At 44.1% G+C, this 18,644-nt stretch overlaps 1 protein-coding gene across 1 annotated transcript in view; it reads right to left on the reverse strand.

Moving 5' to 3' along the window:
• GPM6A (glycoprotein M6A) overlaps window positions 1–18,644 on the reverse strand; it is a 268,715-nt gene that overhangs the window by 16,176 nt on the left and 233,895 nt on the right. The window contains exon 6 of the mRNA XM_029604319.1: window positions 4,573–4,638. Within this exon, the coding sequence (XP_029460179.1) occupies window positions 4,573–4,638 (66 nt within the window). The remainder of the gene's footprint in view (window positions 1–4,572; window positions 4,639–18,644) is intronic.

An 18,644-nucleotide genomic window follows, 5' to 3' on the forward strand; every position in this document is an offset into this window, starting at 1 on the left:
GGTGCACTTGTGTGCACCCCCTTGCGTGCACTGACCCCTGATTTTATAACATGTACGCGGCTGCACGCGCATGTTATAAAATCGGGCGTACATTTGTGCGCCAGATAGCGCGCATAAATGTAGGCCACGCACATAGGTGTTAAAATCTGCCCCTAAGTTATCAAGCTAGTTTTATGCTGTAAGAACTTTGCACAATAGAGACAGTATTGCTCTTGATTAAATCTGTGAGATTCCAGGACTGAAAGACAGAGAGACTGAAGTTAGATTTTAATGCTCTTAAGTTCATACAACACGTTTCCCCAACCCCCAATTTATTTATTTATTTATCTGTCTTATTATAGATATATTTATTTATATTTTGCTCACATCTTTTCATTTTACAATAGCTGTACTTTGACATAAAATTCATTATTCCCGATGATTGTGCAGACAAAGCCTGGGCTGCATTACTATACTATGATAATGTGCATAGAAACAAGGACTATTCTAATTCAAAGGAACAATTCATGTAAATTTACAGAGCCTATCTAAGGTGGGACAAAATAACCATTGAGTTCACGAGTCAGACGTATGCTGATTTTTTTTTCATTTGTTTCTTTATTCATTTTTCAACTAAAAACAAACTCAATACAAATTTTTATCATGCTTTTATATTTCACAGAAGCAAGCTAAAAATATGCATCTGGTTGTGTCAGGTCTTTATAAAACGTGTAACAACTGGATAGGAACTCTTGATCATCAATTTTGGACATATTTTAAAATACAAGAATTCCGATGGAAAGTACTGGACTGGATTTTTTTAAGTTACTGGACTTACAGTACCTCCGAATGCAAGAGGGATATTGTTTGATAATGTAAGCCAAGTACCCTTACGAGATCGCTTTATGCAACTATGGTTTAGAAAACTATTATTACTTGCTAAAAAGGCAATATTGCAGAAGTGGATTTCATTAGAGTCACTGACAATAATGCACCTGAGAAACACCACTTTTCAATTGTGTATAATGGAAAAGTGTGTTGTTAAATATGAGCTTAGAGTGAAGCCTATGTTTTTACAAACATGGAACATGTATTTACAGTCATACCCACAGCTTGTAGTAGGGATGTGCAGACCAAAAGTTTATGTTCATAAGTCCATAAGTCGAAAGGGGGGGTCAATTTCGGTCAATATGGACATATTTAGAATTCCATAAGTTGAGTCTATGTCCATACGTGCACCGATTCCCTAAATAAAAATTTAAACCCCTCACCCTCCTTAATCCCCCCCCAAGACTTACCAAAACTCCCTGGTGGTCCAGCAGAGAGTCAGGACGCCATTCCTGTATTCCTTTGCGAGGAGCACGTGACATCGGCGTCACGTCGGAGTGACGCGGACGTCACGTGATTCCCCGCGCGTCCGCTCCCGGACCCTCGTTGGACCCAAACGGAACTTTTGGCCAGCTTGGGGGGGCCTCCTGACCCCCCCAAGCTGGCCAAAAGTTCCGTTTGGGTCCAACGAGGGTCCGGGAGCGGACGCGCGGGGAATCACGTGACGTCCGCGTCACTCCCCCCCAAGCTGGCCAAAAGTTCCGTTTGGGTCCAACGAGGGTCCGGGAGCGGACGCGCGGGGAATCACGTGACGTCCGCGTCACTCTGACGTGACGCCGACGTCACGTGGTCCACCGCGGTTCCGCTCCCGGACCCCTCGTTGGACCCAAACGGAACTTTTGGCCAGCTTGGGGAGTTTTGGTAAGTCTTGGGGGGGGGATTAAGGAGGGTGAGGGGTTTAAATTTTTATTTAGGATCAACAATCGCGATTTCCAACGTATTCAACATAGCTATGTTGAATAAGTTGGAAATCCGATCGTTTTCGCCTCATCACTTTTTTAAGTTAAAAAAAAAATTACGTTGCGTTTTACATATGCGTTGAAAACAAATGCACACCCCTAGCTTGTAGTATGATTGTTAATAACTTGACGGATGAATGAGAGAACCTGATAGGAAAGATGACATATTTTGATTCTGGGTTTGGGTTGAAGATTGGGGGGAAGGAATGAGGGTTATAGTATTTCTAGTTGTTCTTATATTGGAAGTGGTTTTCTTGATCATGGATAAGAACTAACCATTATCAAGTTATTACTGTACTGTAAAAACTTAATAAAAAGAATTAAACATGTTGTAAAATGAGGCCATAATATACTTTTAGTTCTAAAGCACGTTGTCAGTCTGAATTCATGTACATCTGGATAAGCAAATTATCCAGAACTGTATACTCTACAAATGAGAAAACAAAACATATTGCAATTCATAAAAGATAAAATACTATGAGAAGATAATGGTGAGTGAGCACTGAAAATTCTTCAGTGATTTTAGGGTAGTAACAAAAACAAAATAGCAATGATTATAACTCACTATCAAAATGCAAATTATGGCATTCCACACGTTTTTTTATATTTTACTCCATAGCAAAATTAAATTCCCCTAAAAGCTGTTGCTCAAAGAAATAAAGCAAAGATCTGTCAGCCTGACTTAAAAACATTGAAAACAGAAGAACCAATAATTTAAAGCCCTACAATTACTGTCTTCTGCTAATTAGCATGTTATATACCAATTCTTCAGCTGACTGTGCATGCTGTAGTTTATATTGTCTGGAATTTTAGTTTATTCAGCTATCACAAACAAGATATTTCTAGACCTTTTGATAGCTAAAATCCAAGCGTAAGTCCTGAGCAATGAAATGGATGATTCTTTCTTGATCTTTTGACTGGAATTGAGAATTTAGGAGCAGGGAGTAAAAATCTGCTACCCAGGATTACATTATGACCATGACTAAATCAAAAGGATTAAACTCCCACCCCTTGCTTTAAAAAAAACAACAAATAAACAAGTTTTTTGTAAGCTTGAATGAAGATATATTTTGGCCTGTGACATTATGGCTTAAAAGTCATTTCAGATAGATAACTATGAATGGTTTTCAAATTTTCAGTTTATTTTTGCCTTACCTATGCTAAGAGTCTCTTCAAACTCTCCTCACTAATGAGAACGTTTTAGTGAAGAAATGTTCATTTATGTTCTTTACAGACAAGTCTATTATTGCAAGTTCTCTACATATGTAGAGATTGTCATTGTTGCTTTCTTTGTTCAAATAGTTTCCAAAATGGTCTCTATAGCTTTATTTTAATACTGTTTAAACAGGCGTATACTGACACTAGCTAAATACCTCCCTGAACCCCTCTCTAGCTCTCACCCCCCCTCCTTCCCTCCCTACTCTCTCCCCCCAGGCCTCTTCCCTCCCAACCCCCTCCTATCTTTTTCTTCTTCCCCTAGTCCCCCCTTCCCATGCCTCCCCCGTCCCCCCTACTTTTTTAACTTCATCTCAGCTTCCACTCCCTACCCTTTACAAGCCGTTCTATTTATGAATCCTCTGTAAATACTGTAAATCAAGCATACATTATTCACTTTAAGCTAAGTTTCTGTGTTCTCATTTATTCTTTTGCAAGTTACTTGTATATATGACTAGTTCCCTGTAAAACGCTACTATGCCAAGTTCATGTTTTTATGTAAACCGACGTGATACTCAAAGTGTATGTCGGTATATATAAAAATATTTAAATAAATAATTACAAGAAAAATAATCAAGGTTAAAAAACAAATAGAAGTGTATCTTATTTTGAGTACTTTAAAATGTATATCTATTTCTTAAACCATAGACAACACAACAATGATCAGACCTATCTACTTATATATCCAGAATTCAGAGCAATATACTTCCTGAATGTAAGCAAATATTTTAACTCTGATCATGAATTAATGTTAAAATATCTGCTAATTAATGTTTAAAATTTAAAGGAATACACAGTCATTCTCCATTTGACATCTCCTATAACAAATGAGTTACAAAGTTAGAAAGCAAAACGTGATTAAAATGGAATTGAAATTAATGTTTAGCATGCTATGTCTCAATATTATACTAGATATTTAAAGAAGGTGTTCAGTGAAAATGTTATGGCAATGAATTTCCATAACTGCTCTGAAAAATTATCTATTTTTTTCTCAGCAGCAATTAACCAAATGTGTTTAAATTATATTCTAACTACCGATTGTATTTCAATTTAGTAATAAAGACCATATCCTCATGAAACTGGTACACTGGGAGAAAATATTGTAGCATTGTACGCCAGTAAGACATGCCAACTGTTAACATCTAAGTTATTCCTACTAACACCAAGAAATCAGTATTGAAAGCTTTTGTGTGGGTAACCTTTCAAGTTACGTGCACAAAATACAAACCCATATTTCACTATGTCAATTGCTTACATTTTGGGATGCAAATACAAAATCTATTGAGACAAAAAGAGGCATCAATGGAGGTGTTCTGGGGTGGGACTAAACTTTTGCTGGTGAATGCCCATATTAAGCGCCCTCTGGCTATAGTTATGGACAGAAGTCTGGTTGAAAAAAATCACAATCCATTCTATTCCCAGATAAAATTATGTACCTAGCTCTATCCAAGTATATTCAGCAGGAGACTTGTGTGCGTAAGTCCCATTAAAAACCCTGCCGGATTTCTGAATATTGTGCTTTGGACCTTACCATAGCAATAACTGCTGCTCCGGCTCCAGCAAGTGCCACAATAAATAAATGGAATGTCATGTTAAGCTGTAAAGGAGACAAAAAAACACATTGTCAGTTATGTTGTGCTTAAAAATGCTATATAAATAAAACATGATTTATTATAAAAAAATCTAAAAGAAATTGTCTAAAATGTACTATCAGAGATATGATTAGGACATGTTTCTGAACTCAATAAATGGATTATTACTGCGAGATATGCCCAGTGTCTCTGAGCTCATATACTTTAGGGTTTCCAATAGCATTCAGGATGCCTTCTTCAAAAGCATACAAATGCCTTCGTTATTAGCACATTTACTTGTCCTCCAGTAGGAGTAAATCCACCTGGCTGTCATCTAGATATACAACTCTGCTAAAGTCATTGGGAGGTCTTCTCAGAGAATCCTAAACTTTTCACACACTTGTCATTCCCATGTCTGCCACCTCAATTATGCATCCTTTTCTATTACCCTATCTCATTCCAGCGTCTTCTCTTCTATTTGTTTCAACCAATGTTTTAAAATCTTTATTAGAATGCTGTTTAGGAGAAAAAAAGTTTGGATTTTCCATTAGGGATGTGCAGCAGGGACGGATTCGTCCCATTCGGGATTCAGATTCATAGGGGCCCAAATCCATTGCATCCGTTCTCGGGGGCCCCCGATCCGTTCATATGTTAAAAATACATTCGTTCCCCCCAAAAAACCCCATCCCAACCCTTTAAAGTTATTTATCTATAACCCCCACCCTCCTGACCCCCCCCCCAAGATTTGCCAAAAGTACCTGGTGGTCCAGTGGGGTTCCTGGAGCGATCTCCTGCACTCGGATCATCAGCTGCCAGTATTCAAAATGGTGCCAATAGCCTTTGCCCTTACTATGTCTCAGGGGCTATCGGCGCCATTTTGAATCCCAGCAGCCGACGGCCCGAGTGCAGGAGATCACTCCAGGAACCCCACTGGACCACCAGGTACTTTTGGCAAGTCTTGGGAGGGTCAGGAGGGTGGGGGGCCTATTCGTTGGTGATCCATTGTATTTGTGGGGGTTCGCCATACGTTTCGGAACCCCCACGAATACAACGAATATGGCATATACGTTGTGGATTCACAATACGTTGAAAACAAATGCACACCCCTACGTTCCATTGATATCACAGAACAAAAGAATATGCTTGGTCAGACCAATGGTCCATCTAGCACAGCATCTTCTCTTTGAGAGTGAAAAAGCTAGGTCACTTAGAAGTACCTAACAGAATCTAGTGGTGAAAACTATTCCATGTTGCTGAATCTCAGAAGTACAAGGTGGCAATCCCCAAGTCTCTCTGGCTAACAATTGCTAATAGAATTTCCTTTAGAAACTCATCCAAACCTTTTTATTTTTAAACACATTTGAGAAAGTGTATTTGAGTTAATGCAAAATTAAGCAGTTGAATTTGTTGCTGGAGGACTTTGGTTGTTAAATTTCCTGATTTTGTGGTTTTGTATTAGATCTAGAGATGTGGTTCGTTTTTCGCCCGAGTTAGGAAATTCAACGAAATTTCCTAACTCGTTGTGGTTTCGGAGGCCCCGAAACCCGAAAAGAATTTTCCCCGACTTTCGGGGAAATTTCGTTTTTCGGGTTTGCATGGGGAGAGGGACACTTTTTTTTTTTAAAATTAAAACCCACCCCAAACATTTAAATAAACTATAATACAACACCCCCCCCTGATCCCGATCCCTCCCCAAGACTTACTAAGTACATCCCTGGTGGTCCAGCGGGGTCCCGGGTTCCATTTGCCCTCCGTGCCCGTGCTACTGCAAGCCGTGCTCTTTAAAATGGTGCCGAATAGCCTCTGAACTACCATGTCACAGGGGCTACCGGCGCCATTGGTCAGCCCCTGTCACATGGCCATCGGCGCCATCTTGTGCTCCTGTCATGTGACAGGAGCTGACCAATGGCGCCGAAAGCCTCTGTGACATAGTATGGGCAAAGGCTATCGGCGCCATTTTGATTACTGGCAGCCGACAACGAAATCGCTTTCGGACCCCCGCTAGACCCCCAGGGATTATTGGCAAGCCTTGGGGGGGGTCAGGAGGGGGCTCTTGACGTGCATCGCTGATCCTTATGATGGGACCACAGCGGGAACCTAGCCACAGCCCCGGATGATGACGTCAAAATATTCATAGTATTTAAGTTCAGGCTACGCTCCCTAGCATTGCCTTTGCAACAAGTCTCCTCACTGGTCGAGTACTTATTGCTACTAGAGATTCATCTCTTCCCTGTGTTCCTGATTCCTTGTTGTTCCTGGTTCCTGTTTCCTGTTCCTGCTCAGCTTATGCTTCGAATTGACTACACGGACTTTGACTTTGCTTCACCTGACTACATCCCAGCCTATCTCCAGACCCAGACCCCGACCACTCTACAGCCTATCTCTAGACCCAGATCTCTGCTTTGCCTGACTACACTATAGCCTATCTCCATACCTAGACCTCTGCTTCCTCCCTGGCCAGAAAGTCTGGTTAAGTACTCGGTATATCTGACTCACAATACCATCCCAAAGATTCGCTCCCAGGTATATAGGACCTTTTACGGTGACCCGACGTATTGGACCCATTACTTACCAGCTTCAGCTGCCTCCTATGCTGGGAATACATAACACATTTCAAGTATCTCTCTTAAAACCCGTGGTCCTATCCTGGCCTGCACAAAAGGCTCCTGAACCACCTCTATTTGTGGCTGAAACTGACACAACGTACAAGGTACATGAAGTCCTCAACATCCACCGTAGCGTCCGCTGGTGGGAGGGTTACGGACCTAAAGAAAATTCATGGGAACTAGCTCAGAACATCCTGGACAAAACCCTCCTCTTGAACTACCATCATGCCCATCCAGGCAAACCCAACCTCCAAGATGGGGTGTAAAGGGGGGGACTGTTAAGAGTACTGTCCACGGCAGACCCGCGGCACAGCCCTCTCACCTTTCCACAAGGACTCTAGCTTCTGGTTCCTCCTCGCTGGCAGTGGTGGGTCCCCAGCTCTGTCCTCGGGCCTCCTCTGGTGCCTCCGGCCCTGCTACAGTCTCCAGTGTTCCCGGTCCTGATGCCACTACTCGTCGGGCCTCTCCGCATGGCCCGTGGAGAGATGCCACCACTCGCGCTGTGCACCTCCCTAGGAGAGTGCCCACACATCGCTGATCCTTATGAAGGGACCGTGGCGGGAACCTAGCCGCGGTCCCGGATGATGATGTCAAACTATTCATAGTAATTAAGCTCAGGCTCCGCTCATTAGTGTTGCCTTTCCAACAGGTCTCCTCGCTGGTCAAGTACTCACTGCTACTAGAGATTCGTCTCTTCCCTGTGTTCCTGATTCCTAGTTGCTCCTGGTTCCTGTTTCCTATTCCTGCTCAGCTTATGCTTCGGATTGACTACACAGACTTTGACCTTTCTTCGCCTGACTATGTTCCAGCCTATCTCCAGACCCAGACCTCTGATTTGCCTGACTACGCTACAGCCTATCTCCAGCCAGACCCTCGCTTCTTCCAACTATACTATTGACTATTTCCGTGATCAGACCTCAGCCTTGCTTGCCATTGCCTCTAGATTGCTGCCAGCCTTGACTCAAGCCTACCATTGGATGCCTCTTCTGTCTACTTTCTGGACATGGATTCATCAGGCTTTGGCCTATCTTTGCTCAAGCGCCCTCTGTTTGCCTTCATTCCATTGGCACCCGGGTTTCCAGGACATTATCCAGTCCAAAGTAGAATTGTAGCTTTCCTCACCTGCTGTCTCTGGGCTGAATCCACCTGTCCTGCAACTATACACAGAGGCCCACCTAAGTCCTGCCAGCCCCGGCACCCAAAGGCTGAATCCACGGGGAAGGAGGGCTGGTATAGGTGAAGCTCCAGCGGCCTCTACCTTTCAGCCCACTCCACCTGCTGACGATGGGTACCCGCAGGTCCTTACCTACGGGTTGCGTCAACCCCACCTCGGCCCAAGGGTCCACCTCCAATGAAGGGGGAACAAAGCAGAAAAGGTGGCAGAAAAAGGCAAGCCCTGATAAAAGGGCCAAGCTTCATAAACAGTAGCTTCAAGACTCTAAAGCAAATGAGATGTGCAAAGCAGCTCCCCAGACTGGCAAGAGCAAAACCAGGTGTAAGGTCTAAGGTACAACAGCAAGGCACAGTGGCAAAGAGAACTGCAAAGTTTAAGGATTGGGCATGGAAGCACAGTTGAGTGCCAAAAAGACACCCAAGCTGCAGGGTGGACTTTGGATATTCTTCTGAAATTGGCTTTCCTAATGAGATTGATTATATCCATTCAGTACATGGAAACTTTTCCACTATGATAGGGGGTTTATACTAAGTTGTAAGGGTTGTTTTTTTTTATAGAAATAAATTCTCATTTACTGTATCTAACCTCAGGCTGTTGTATTTATGATTTTTTTAGTTTTGCATGAGTTCCCTCTTACTAATGTACCCTCTTATGACATTCAGTACTGTGCCAGTATTTCTTCCTCTGAATAAGGTCTTTTTTTTAAATCAAACCACCCCAGTGTAATCAGCCATCATACAGGGTGGGAGAGTCAGGCTGTGACTGTCTTGGCCTGGAGAATAGGAAATCATAGAGATCAGGTGTTGTGCCATGATAGTAAAACCTGTTTCTTTTCTTAACTGTTTTCAATATTTTGTTTTAGGGACAAAACACCCCAGGCCAGAATAATACAAACAGACCAACAAGAAGAAAGCAAATCAAGTGCTGGAAGAACACCCCAAGGCTCCAAAACAGGGCACCGGCAACAGTGACATGAACCCTTGATGGCATCTCTCAAGTGGCAACCTGGCACCAAAAGTGGCATCAGCATCCTCAGTCAGCATGGAGGGGAATGAAGCAGAAAAGGTGGCAGAGAAAAACAAAGACAGACACTGATAAAGGAGCCAGTAGCTCAAAGATTGGCTTCAAGACTTCAATGCAACATGGGAGGTGCAAAGCAGCCCCCAGATTGGCAAGATAGAAGGTGTGGGGAACAAAAGCAAGGCACAGTGGCAAAGAGAATTGCAAGGTTGATGGTGTGGATATGGAAGCAAGGCTGAGTGACACAAAGACCCCCAAGGTGCAGGGTGGAATTTGGATTTTCATGTAAAATGGGCATTCCAAATGAAACTATGACATGTAGAACATGAAAATGGTTTCAAAATGACAGGGGGCTTATATTTGTGACAGTGTTTTTAAGATAGAAAATGTTTCCTATATTCGTGGTTGAACTGTGGCTGTTCCATGTTCTGATTTTGTGGTGTTCCTTGAGTTCTCTCTTAGTACTCTAACCTCTTATGACTTTTAGTACTGTAAATGTCTTCTCTCCAGCATTTTTTGTCTTGTGCCAGTATTTTTTCCTCTGAATGAGGGCTTTTTGGAAAAACCACTTCAGTGTAATCAACCCTCAACAGGATGGGAGAACTAGGCTAAAATTGTGTAGGGCCTGGAGAACACTTGTAGAGAAAAAAATGTTGTGCTATGGTAGTGAAATATGGGTGGAAAATATTCCCCAAGGCTCCAAAAGAAGGCACCAAAGACATTATGGCAGGTTGGCATGTGACAACATGAGGAAGCAAGTCAATGAAAGGAGAAATGTGTTTCTTTTGTCTTTCACATTTTTTGTTTTGTGCACAAAACACTCCAGTGGAAACAAAGAAAAAAAACAGTGCAAAAACCAGACTGGGATCACTGTTGAGGGGTTACAATAAAGCGAAGAACTGCAAAATAGGTGGAGAGGAAGAGAATTGTTTTCTAAATGTTTCACCTTTTTTTCTGGGGAAAAGCAAACACCTCAATAATACAAAGAAACAAGGAGAAACAAGCAACACAGAGGCATCAAAATAGCCATGCACATACATATTTAGACCATGCAACATACAGATCGATACAGTAAAGTGCGGCCGCGGTTACCCTGCTCCTAACTCGCCTTCTACTCACTTTCCGGCCGCGTTAGCCCTTTCCGCGATACACTATCCCCTTTAACTCATCCCTACCGCCTCTTAAAATCCCCGGGTGACCCCTTCCGCCCGCGGCATGTATATTAAATGTAAACGAGCGAATTAGCTATTCCCTCCCATACAGTAACACGCGCCCCGACTATCGCTTTTTTACCCTGCCGTTTTGCCGCGCGTTTACCCTGCTAACTTACCGCCTACCCTTACCCCAGCGTTAGAGGCAGGGGTAAGGGTAGACGGCAAACTTTCCCCCAGCCCCCGCTCACCTGCCCTGGCCGCGTCCGGTCTCCGGTGCAGCCCCAGTCCTGTCCCCTCCTCCCGAAGCAAAAAAAAAAAAAAAACCCGAAAAAAAAGTAGCAAGAGAGCGAGGGGAGAGACGGGCAATCCTAGGCTCGGGCCTGCAGTCCCTTCTCCTCTCCTCCCGAAGCAGGGCGCGAAAAGCAGCCTTGCTCCGGGAGGAGGGGGGGGGTGCAGTTTAAAGCGACGAAGCGACTTACTTTTGCAGCCCCCCCTCTGGACATCGGCGACGACCGTGGGAAAGCGGCTCCTATGCGTGCAATTGGCTGCTCAAGACGTGACATCACGACGTTTGGCGTCACGGCATGTGACGTCACGTCTTGAGCAGCCAATTGCACGCATAGGGGCCGCTTTCCCACGTGCGATGCGTCTGTCTGTCGGCTGGAGGCTGGAGGCAGGAGCCGCGGTCGTCGCCGATGTCCGGAGGGGGGGGGCTGCAAAAGTAAGTCGCTTCGTCGCTTTAAACTGCCCCCCCTCCTCCCGGAGCAAGGCTGCTTTTCGCGCCCTGCTTCGGGTGGAGAGGAGAAGGGACTAGCATTGTCCGTCTCTCCCCTCGCTCTCTTGCTACTTTTTCCGTTTTGTTTTTTTTTGCTTCGGGAGGAGGGGATAGGACTGGGGCTGCACTGGAGACCAGACGCGGCCAGGGCAGGTGAGCGGGGGCTGGGGGAAAGTTTGCCGAGCATTGGAGAACATAACTGTCCACTTCCTGGTACCTGTCATTTCAAATGTCATTTGAAATGACATTTGAAATGACAGATACCAGCGTGGCCGTGAAGCGTTAGGCCCGCGCACCCAGGATACTGTATAGGCGCTCTATACAGTAAAATGTGTTGCGCGGGCCTAACCTTCGCCTAACGCTTCGCAGACACGGCATGCATTTGCATGCAATTTGAAGAGAGTATCGAGCGGTAGGTGAAGAAAACTGTGCGTGCGGGGAACGAGGGTGCGCCTGGTACTGCCGCACTCTTTCTAACGCGGCATAACTGTATCGACCTGATAGTGTGCCCAGCATTACATACAGTTTAACCCTTGGTGGGATGCGCGATTAGGATGCACTAGAAAAACTGCAGATGCAATAATGGAATTTGCGCAACCAATAGGCACGTAGCTAATAGCAATCATCACATGTAAATGCCATGTAGATGAGGCTATTAGCTATTACCCTCTATGTAGAAAATTGCTGCTTGACTAATGCACGCTTTCTAACATGGCAAATTTAACCCAGAGCTGGGTTTAGCATTGCTGTGAGTCAATGATGGGGCTGCCTGGCAATAGTGATCATAACAAGTTCAAATTTGAATTAATGACTGGAAGGGGGACAGTAAGTAAATCCACAGATCTAGCATTAAACGTTTAAAAGGGAAAATTTGAGAAAATGAGAAAAATATAAAAAACTGAAAGGTGCAGCTGTAAAGGTTAACAAGTAAATTTTAAAAGGCCCATGGGCATAAAATTCGGGGGGGTCATGTGTGTCATGTGTGTGGTCGGGCTGGTCTCTGTCTATATTGTGGAGGTTCTGGCCACCTCATCCAGAACTTTCCGGTGCATCTGGGAAACTCCAAAGGCTAAAGCCAGCAGGGGTCCCGAGCTTGGGCACGACAGTTAACGGCCCTCAACTTCTGCTGCCTGCTTCCCTCCTTAGGGAGACACACTCCTTCTCCACCACCACCCTCATGGATACCGGGGCTGGTGGGAATTTCATTCTCGAGGAACTGGTCACCCTACTCCAAGTTCCAACTCAACCTCTTGAAGTACCTTTGCATATCGCCACCATCCATGTAGAACCCCTACCTGATCGCATTACTCATCACACTCTACCCATCCAATGAACCGTAGGATCTCTCCACAAAGAAGAGATAACCCTCCTGATCCTCAAGTGGTCAGTAAGTCCTCTTGTCCTCGGCCTACCATGGCTACAATTGCACTCCCCATAGTTTGATTGGGAGTCGCTTCAGCTTACCCAATGGGGCCGTCAGTCTCAAACCCATTGCCTACGATGGGTGTCCCCTTCTGTTCCAGTACTAACATCCATGCCCCTTCCCGGGCTACCCACACCCTACACTGACTACCAAGATGTCTTCTCCAAGCAACAAGCAGACATTTTACCTCCTCTCCGGATGTTCAACTGCCCTATTGAACTGCTACCCCGCTCCAATATTTCTCCCAAGACAAAAAGTTTGGCTAAGCACACAGCATATCCACCTCCGGCTACCCTCGCAACAACTGGCACCTAAATATATAGGGCCGTTCCCCGTCCTATGATGGGTGGGAGCAGTCACGTATCAGTTAAAGCTGCCTGCAAGCCTTTGAATCCACAACACATTCCACGTATCTCTGCTCAAACCTCTAGTTCTTTCATGGTCCTCACGATGACCTCTGCAGCCCACTCAGGTCAATGCTGAGTCTGAAGATACCTTCCAAGTCTGGGAGGTCCTAGACATACATCACCATAAAGGGCAACTGGGGTACCTCATTGTGTGGGAGGGCTTCGGCCAAGCCCTCTCACCACATCCTTGACAAGAACCTCCTCCACACATTCCATCTTCAGCACCCAGAGAAGCCCAAGCCGGTAAGGGGGAGGCCTAGAAGTTGCACACCCTGGCCGCATTGGTGCTGTGCCCGGGCCCACTCACCTCGCGTTTCCCTCCATGAGCTCCGGACACTCTTCCCTTGTCTCGGCTGCCAGCTCTCAGCATCCTCTGCGCCTTCCGCGCTCACCGCCATCCTCACAGGCCTCACAGGCCTTCCAGGGCTCTGTGTCCTCGGCGTCCTCGGCCCTGCTCCTAGGCATCTGTGCAGCTGCTGTTCTGCCCTTTAAAGGACCCAGGGCGGGAACCTCGGCCCGGATACCACCTAATGTCGTCACCTGAGTCTCATCATATTAGCGAGGGCCTTTTCCCTTAACCCTCACCTTGGCAAATGGGTAATCTCTTAGGAGAAGCTAGTTGCCATCCTGTGTTCCTGCGCTCTCTTCCTTGCCTGTTCCAATGTTCCTGTGTACTGTGTCTTCCAATGCTCCTGTGTTCCCATGGTTCTTCCTGTGCTCCAGCATCTGTTCCTGTTCCTGTCCCGCTACCCAGGTTGTACCTTCTGTGACTGATCTCACGGTACTGACCTCAGCTAGCCTGACCACTTCTGGACTGATTCCCGGTATTGACCCCTGCTTGCTTCTGACCACGATTGGACCGCCGCCTGGAACTGACCTTTGCCTTGCCTCTGACTATACAGACATATATTGTTTGTTCATTTATGATTATGCATGTTTTATGTAAGCCACTAAGATCTTTGGATTATGTGACATATAAATGCATTTAAATAAATAAATAAGGAAATCCTAGCTATAAAAACTTGCTTTGCAGAATGGTGCTATCCCCTGGAAGGGGCACATCATCAAGTCCAGATTTTCATGGATTATAAAAATTTTGAATTCCTTAAGACCATGCACAACATGAATTCCAGGCAAGATTGGTGGTCTCTTTTTTGCTCCTAGTTTGACATTATATTAACATAGGGGCTGATGCAATACGGTGCACTCAGCCGATCACAGTGTTAACCTGCAGTTGGATGCAGGTAGAATAGGCACTAATCAATCCCCTAATGCAATAAGGGGAACAAACATGATATGACTGTTTAACATCAAAACCATAAGCATTAGTATTACACAGGTAGTTCTAGCTACATAAAAGTACATAATCTTGGTACCATTAATCATGTTGGATCTAGACATGATAGTTTACGAGAGTAGCAGGCGCATGGATGAAGGAGGATCTTTAGGTTCCCTTCTCTGAGATAGTGTAGCCCCAATAGCCACCCTAGGTGTGTTGACCTCCAGTATAAATGGTTGCTGTGAGTCTGGTTTTACCAGAATTACAGCCATCATAAAGGCCTGCCCCCCCAAAATTAAGGAAATACAATGTTTCCTTGAGTTTGTAAACTTTTACTAATGTTTTATCCTAGACTTCTACAAATTAGCAGCTTCGTTAATGGAGGTTCTTAAGAAGGGGACTCCTTTCAACTGGCCCCATGAGAAGCAACTGGCCCAGAACAAGCTAAAGCTCTTTATATCCAAACCTCTGTTTGGGACTCACCTAATGTTGGTCAAATAGGGAGCCTCTAGATGTGGGTTCCCCTAACTATGCTTTGCTTAGTACCTCCTATAGGATTCTTACTGAGTCAGGTCCCTGTGGATCCTCTGTATTGAATACCCAGGGGTCAGAGATTCAATCTCCATTGTCCCTGACAGATGGGTATATTGAATTTAGGGGATTCTGGTATTGTTGGATTTATCCATTGCCTTTGATTTGATGGGCCATCAGTTGTTGTTAGATCATTGAGGGGATTTAGGATTGAAAGGGATAGTTTGTCCCTGAATTTCCTCTTTCTTAAGTGGTCGAACACAAGTAATGCAAGTGGAAAATTATTTTTTCCCAGCTATGATGGTGAGGATTTGAGCTCCTCAAGTTTCTTGTCTCTCCTCATTATTATTCAATATTGTTAAGAGGCAGGCGTGTTTTGGAAACTGGGTATCATTCATCATACATATGCTGATGATATTCAGTACCTGATTCTAATTAGGGGTGACATTAATGGAGCTGTAACTTTTTAAAAAACTTGTCTGGCAGTTTTGGCCTCATGGCTATAGATGAATCATTTGTTGCTTAACAAAAATAAGATGGAAATATTGTATGTTGGATTTGACAATGAATTACCATCTACTCTGCCATAGTATCTTAGTAAATATTAGGGATGTGAATCCTTTTTCAACAATTAAAATTATCGTACGATAATTTTAAAATCGTCTTAAATCGTTAAAGAACACGATACAATAGGAATTCTAACAATTTATCGTTAAAAAATCGTTAATCGGGTTAGTGCGCACTAACAGAAAATGATATAAATTGACACTTTTCAGGTTAGTTAAGGTCAGTTTAGGAATGAATATGTATTCCTATTGGCTGGCTGCCCTCTTATTTATTGATGTTACCAAGGTTCCCACTGAGGTGATGGTTGGCGGGATGGGAAATGGAAACGGTTGGTAGCTTGACAAAAAAAGTAATGTGATCAGTCAATGTGACTAGAACCTGTGCTTATCCCTGATACCGGGAGTGTTCTGATCTTCCTGCACACAGTTCCCTAACCCTGATATCGGGAGTGTTGTGATCTTCCTGCACACAGTGCCCTAACCCTGATACCAGGGGTGTTGTGATCTTCCTGCACACAGTGCCCTAACCCTGATACCGGGAGTGTTGTGATCTTCCTGCACGCAGTGCCCCATCCCTGATACCGGGGGTGTTGTGATCTTCCTGCACTGAGCAGGGATACGGCACTGCGTGCAGGAAGATCACAACACTCCCGGTATCAGGGTTAGGGCACTGTGTGCAGGAAGATCACAACACTCCTGATCTCAGGGATACGCACTGCGTGCAGGAAGATCACAACACCCCCAGTATCAGGGATAGGGCACTGCATGCAGGAAGATCACAACACTCCCGGTATCAGGGTTAGGGCACTGCATGCAGGAAGATCACAACACTCCCGGTATCAGGGTTAGGGCACTGCGTGCAGGAACATCACAACACCCCCAGTATCAGGGATATGGCACTGAGTGCTGGAAGATCACAACACCCCTGGTATCAGGGATAGGGCACTGCGTGCAGGAAGATCACAACACTCCCGGTATCAGGGATAGGGCACTGTGTGCAGGAAGATCACAACATTCCCGGTATCAGGGATAGGGCACTGTGTGCAGGAGGATCACAACACCCCTGGTATCAGGGTTAGGGCACTGCATGCAGGAAGATCACAACACTCCCAGTATCAGGGATATGGCACTGAGTGCAGGAAGATCACAACACCCCTGGTATCAGGGATAGGGCACTGCGTGCAGGAAGATCACAACACTCCCGGTATCAGGGTTAGGGCACTGTGTGCAGGAAGATCACAACACTCCTGGTGGTAGGGATAGGGCACTGCATGCAGGAAGATCACAACACTCCCTATATCAGGGATAGGGCACAAGTTCTAGTCACATTGATTGATCGCATTACTTTTTTTGTCAAGCTACCAACTGTTTCCATTTCCCATCCCCCATATATTGTCAGTGGGAACCTTGGTAACATGAATAAATAAGAGGGCAGCCAATAGGAATACATATTCATTCCTAAACTGACCTTAACTGACCTGAAAAGTGTCAAATTGTATCATTTTCTGTTAGTGCGCACTAACAATGGTTAGTGCGCGCTAACTTCCTGTTAGCGCACACTAACTCCCGTTAGTGCGCACTAATCGGAAAAACCGATTTTTTAACTAAAAAATCGTGCCAAACACGATTTTCTTCTCCTGCGAGACGATTTCGATCGTTAAGACGATCGGGCACACGATTCACATCCCTAGTGAATATTGGTAGAAAAAGACCCAACTGGTCCATCCAGTCTGCTCAGCAAGTTTTTTTTTTAATTTTATTCTTAGGATAGTTGTTGCTCTGTGCAGTTTAACCTACTTAACATGGGTTACCCTTTTTTTCGTGTCTATCATTTATCTACTAGGGGATCTTCTGTACTTATCCCATGCTCTTTTCAATTCCCTCATCGTCCTTGTCCTACTTCTACTGAAAGGGTATTCCATGCATCTACCACCCTTTTCATGGAGAAATACTTTCTGACGTTGCTCCTGACTCAACCCCATTAAAGCTTCATATTATGATCCCCTTGTTCTACAGTTTTCTTTCCATCAAAAAAGGCCTGATTCTTGTGCATTATTAATACCTTTCAGATATTTAAAATCTGCATCATATCACCCTCATCCCACTTTCGGTGTTGGAGAGCCATGTCATTTAAATTTCTTTCAAAGTTAAAAATGTGGGATTCTTTTGAACTCCAGATTTTCATTGGAGTCATAATTTAGACAGGTGGTACAGAAGGCTTATTTCCAACTCAAGATAGTTTCATGATTGTGGCCCTTTCTTGATACCCATGCCTTAAAAAATAGTAGTGTATACCTTGGTTATATTGATACTTGACCATTGTAATATCTTGTTTGTAGATTTGCCTTTAAAACATACTCAAAGGATATAGTTGGTGCATAACATGGCAGACCTGTTGATTCTTGGGAAGGCAAGATATGATAGTGTTTCCCTATTATTACAACATCTTCATTGTTTACCAATCATGGAAAGGGCCAAATTTAGCTCATAGCTATGGTTTTTCAGCCAATGCAAAGTAACACTTCCAAATACATTTGGGATATATTGACTTAACAAAGTCATGTATTAAGATCTTCACAGGGTTGGCTATTATCTACAACTACAACTTGAAAATTATTTAAGTGCCATTCTACGTGGGCCTTTTCATCATCTGCTCCTTATTTCTTGAACCTTTTTCCATTATTAATCAGGTCTGAATTAAACTATTTAAGGTTTCATAAACAGATTAGGTCCTGAATATTCGCTAAGGCTTCCTGAAATTATTTGTGGGTTGCTTCTTGGGTGGTGATTTTTTGGTTTTATGTTTTTGTATTTTGTTTCATGATTATATATATTCAATATTGTAAAACATTTTTAAATATAGCTGTTAAATAAGTAAATAAATTTAAGGATCTTGCACAAGTCCACAGTACTATTTTAATACAAGTTTTTTCCTGCACACTTTTTTCTGTTGACATTTGTCCTATCCTGAAGTAGATGTGTTGCCTTAAAATTGAGCAAATTGACTTTCTACTTTTCTGCACTCCCTCCCCCCCCCCCCACCCATCCACACACACACACACACACGCACACACACCTTTGCATGAGTCATAAATAT

This window comes from Rhinatrema bivittatum, chromosome 1 (assembly GCF_901001135.1).
Source record: "Rhinatrema bivittatum chromosome 1, aRhiBiv1.1, whole genome shotgun sequence".
NCBI lineage: Eukaryota > Metazoa > Chordata > Amphibia > Gymnophiona > Rhinatrematidae > Rhinatrema > Rhinatrema bivittatum.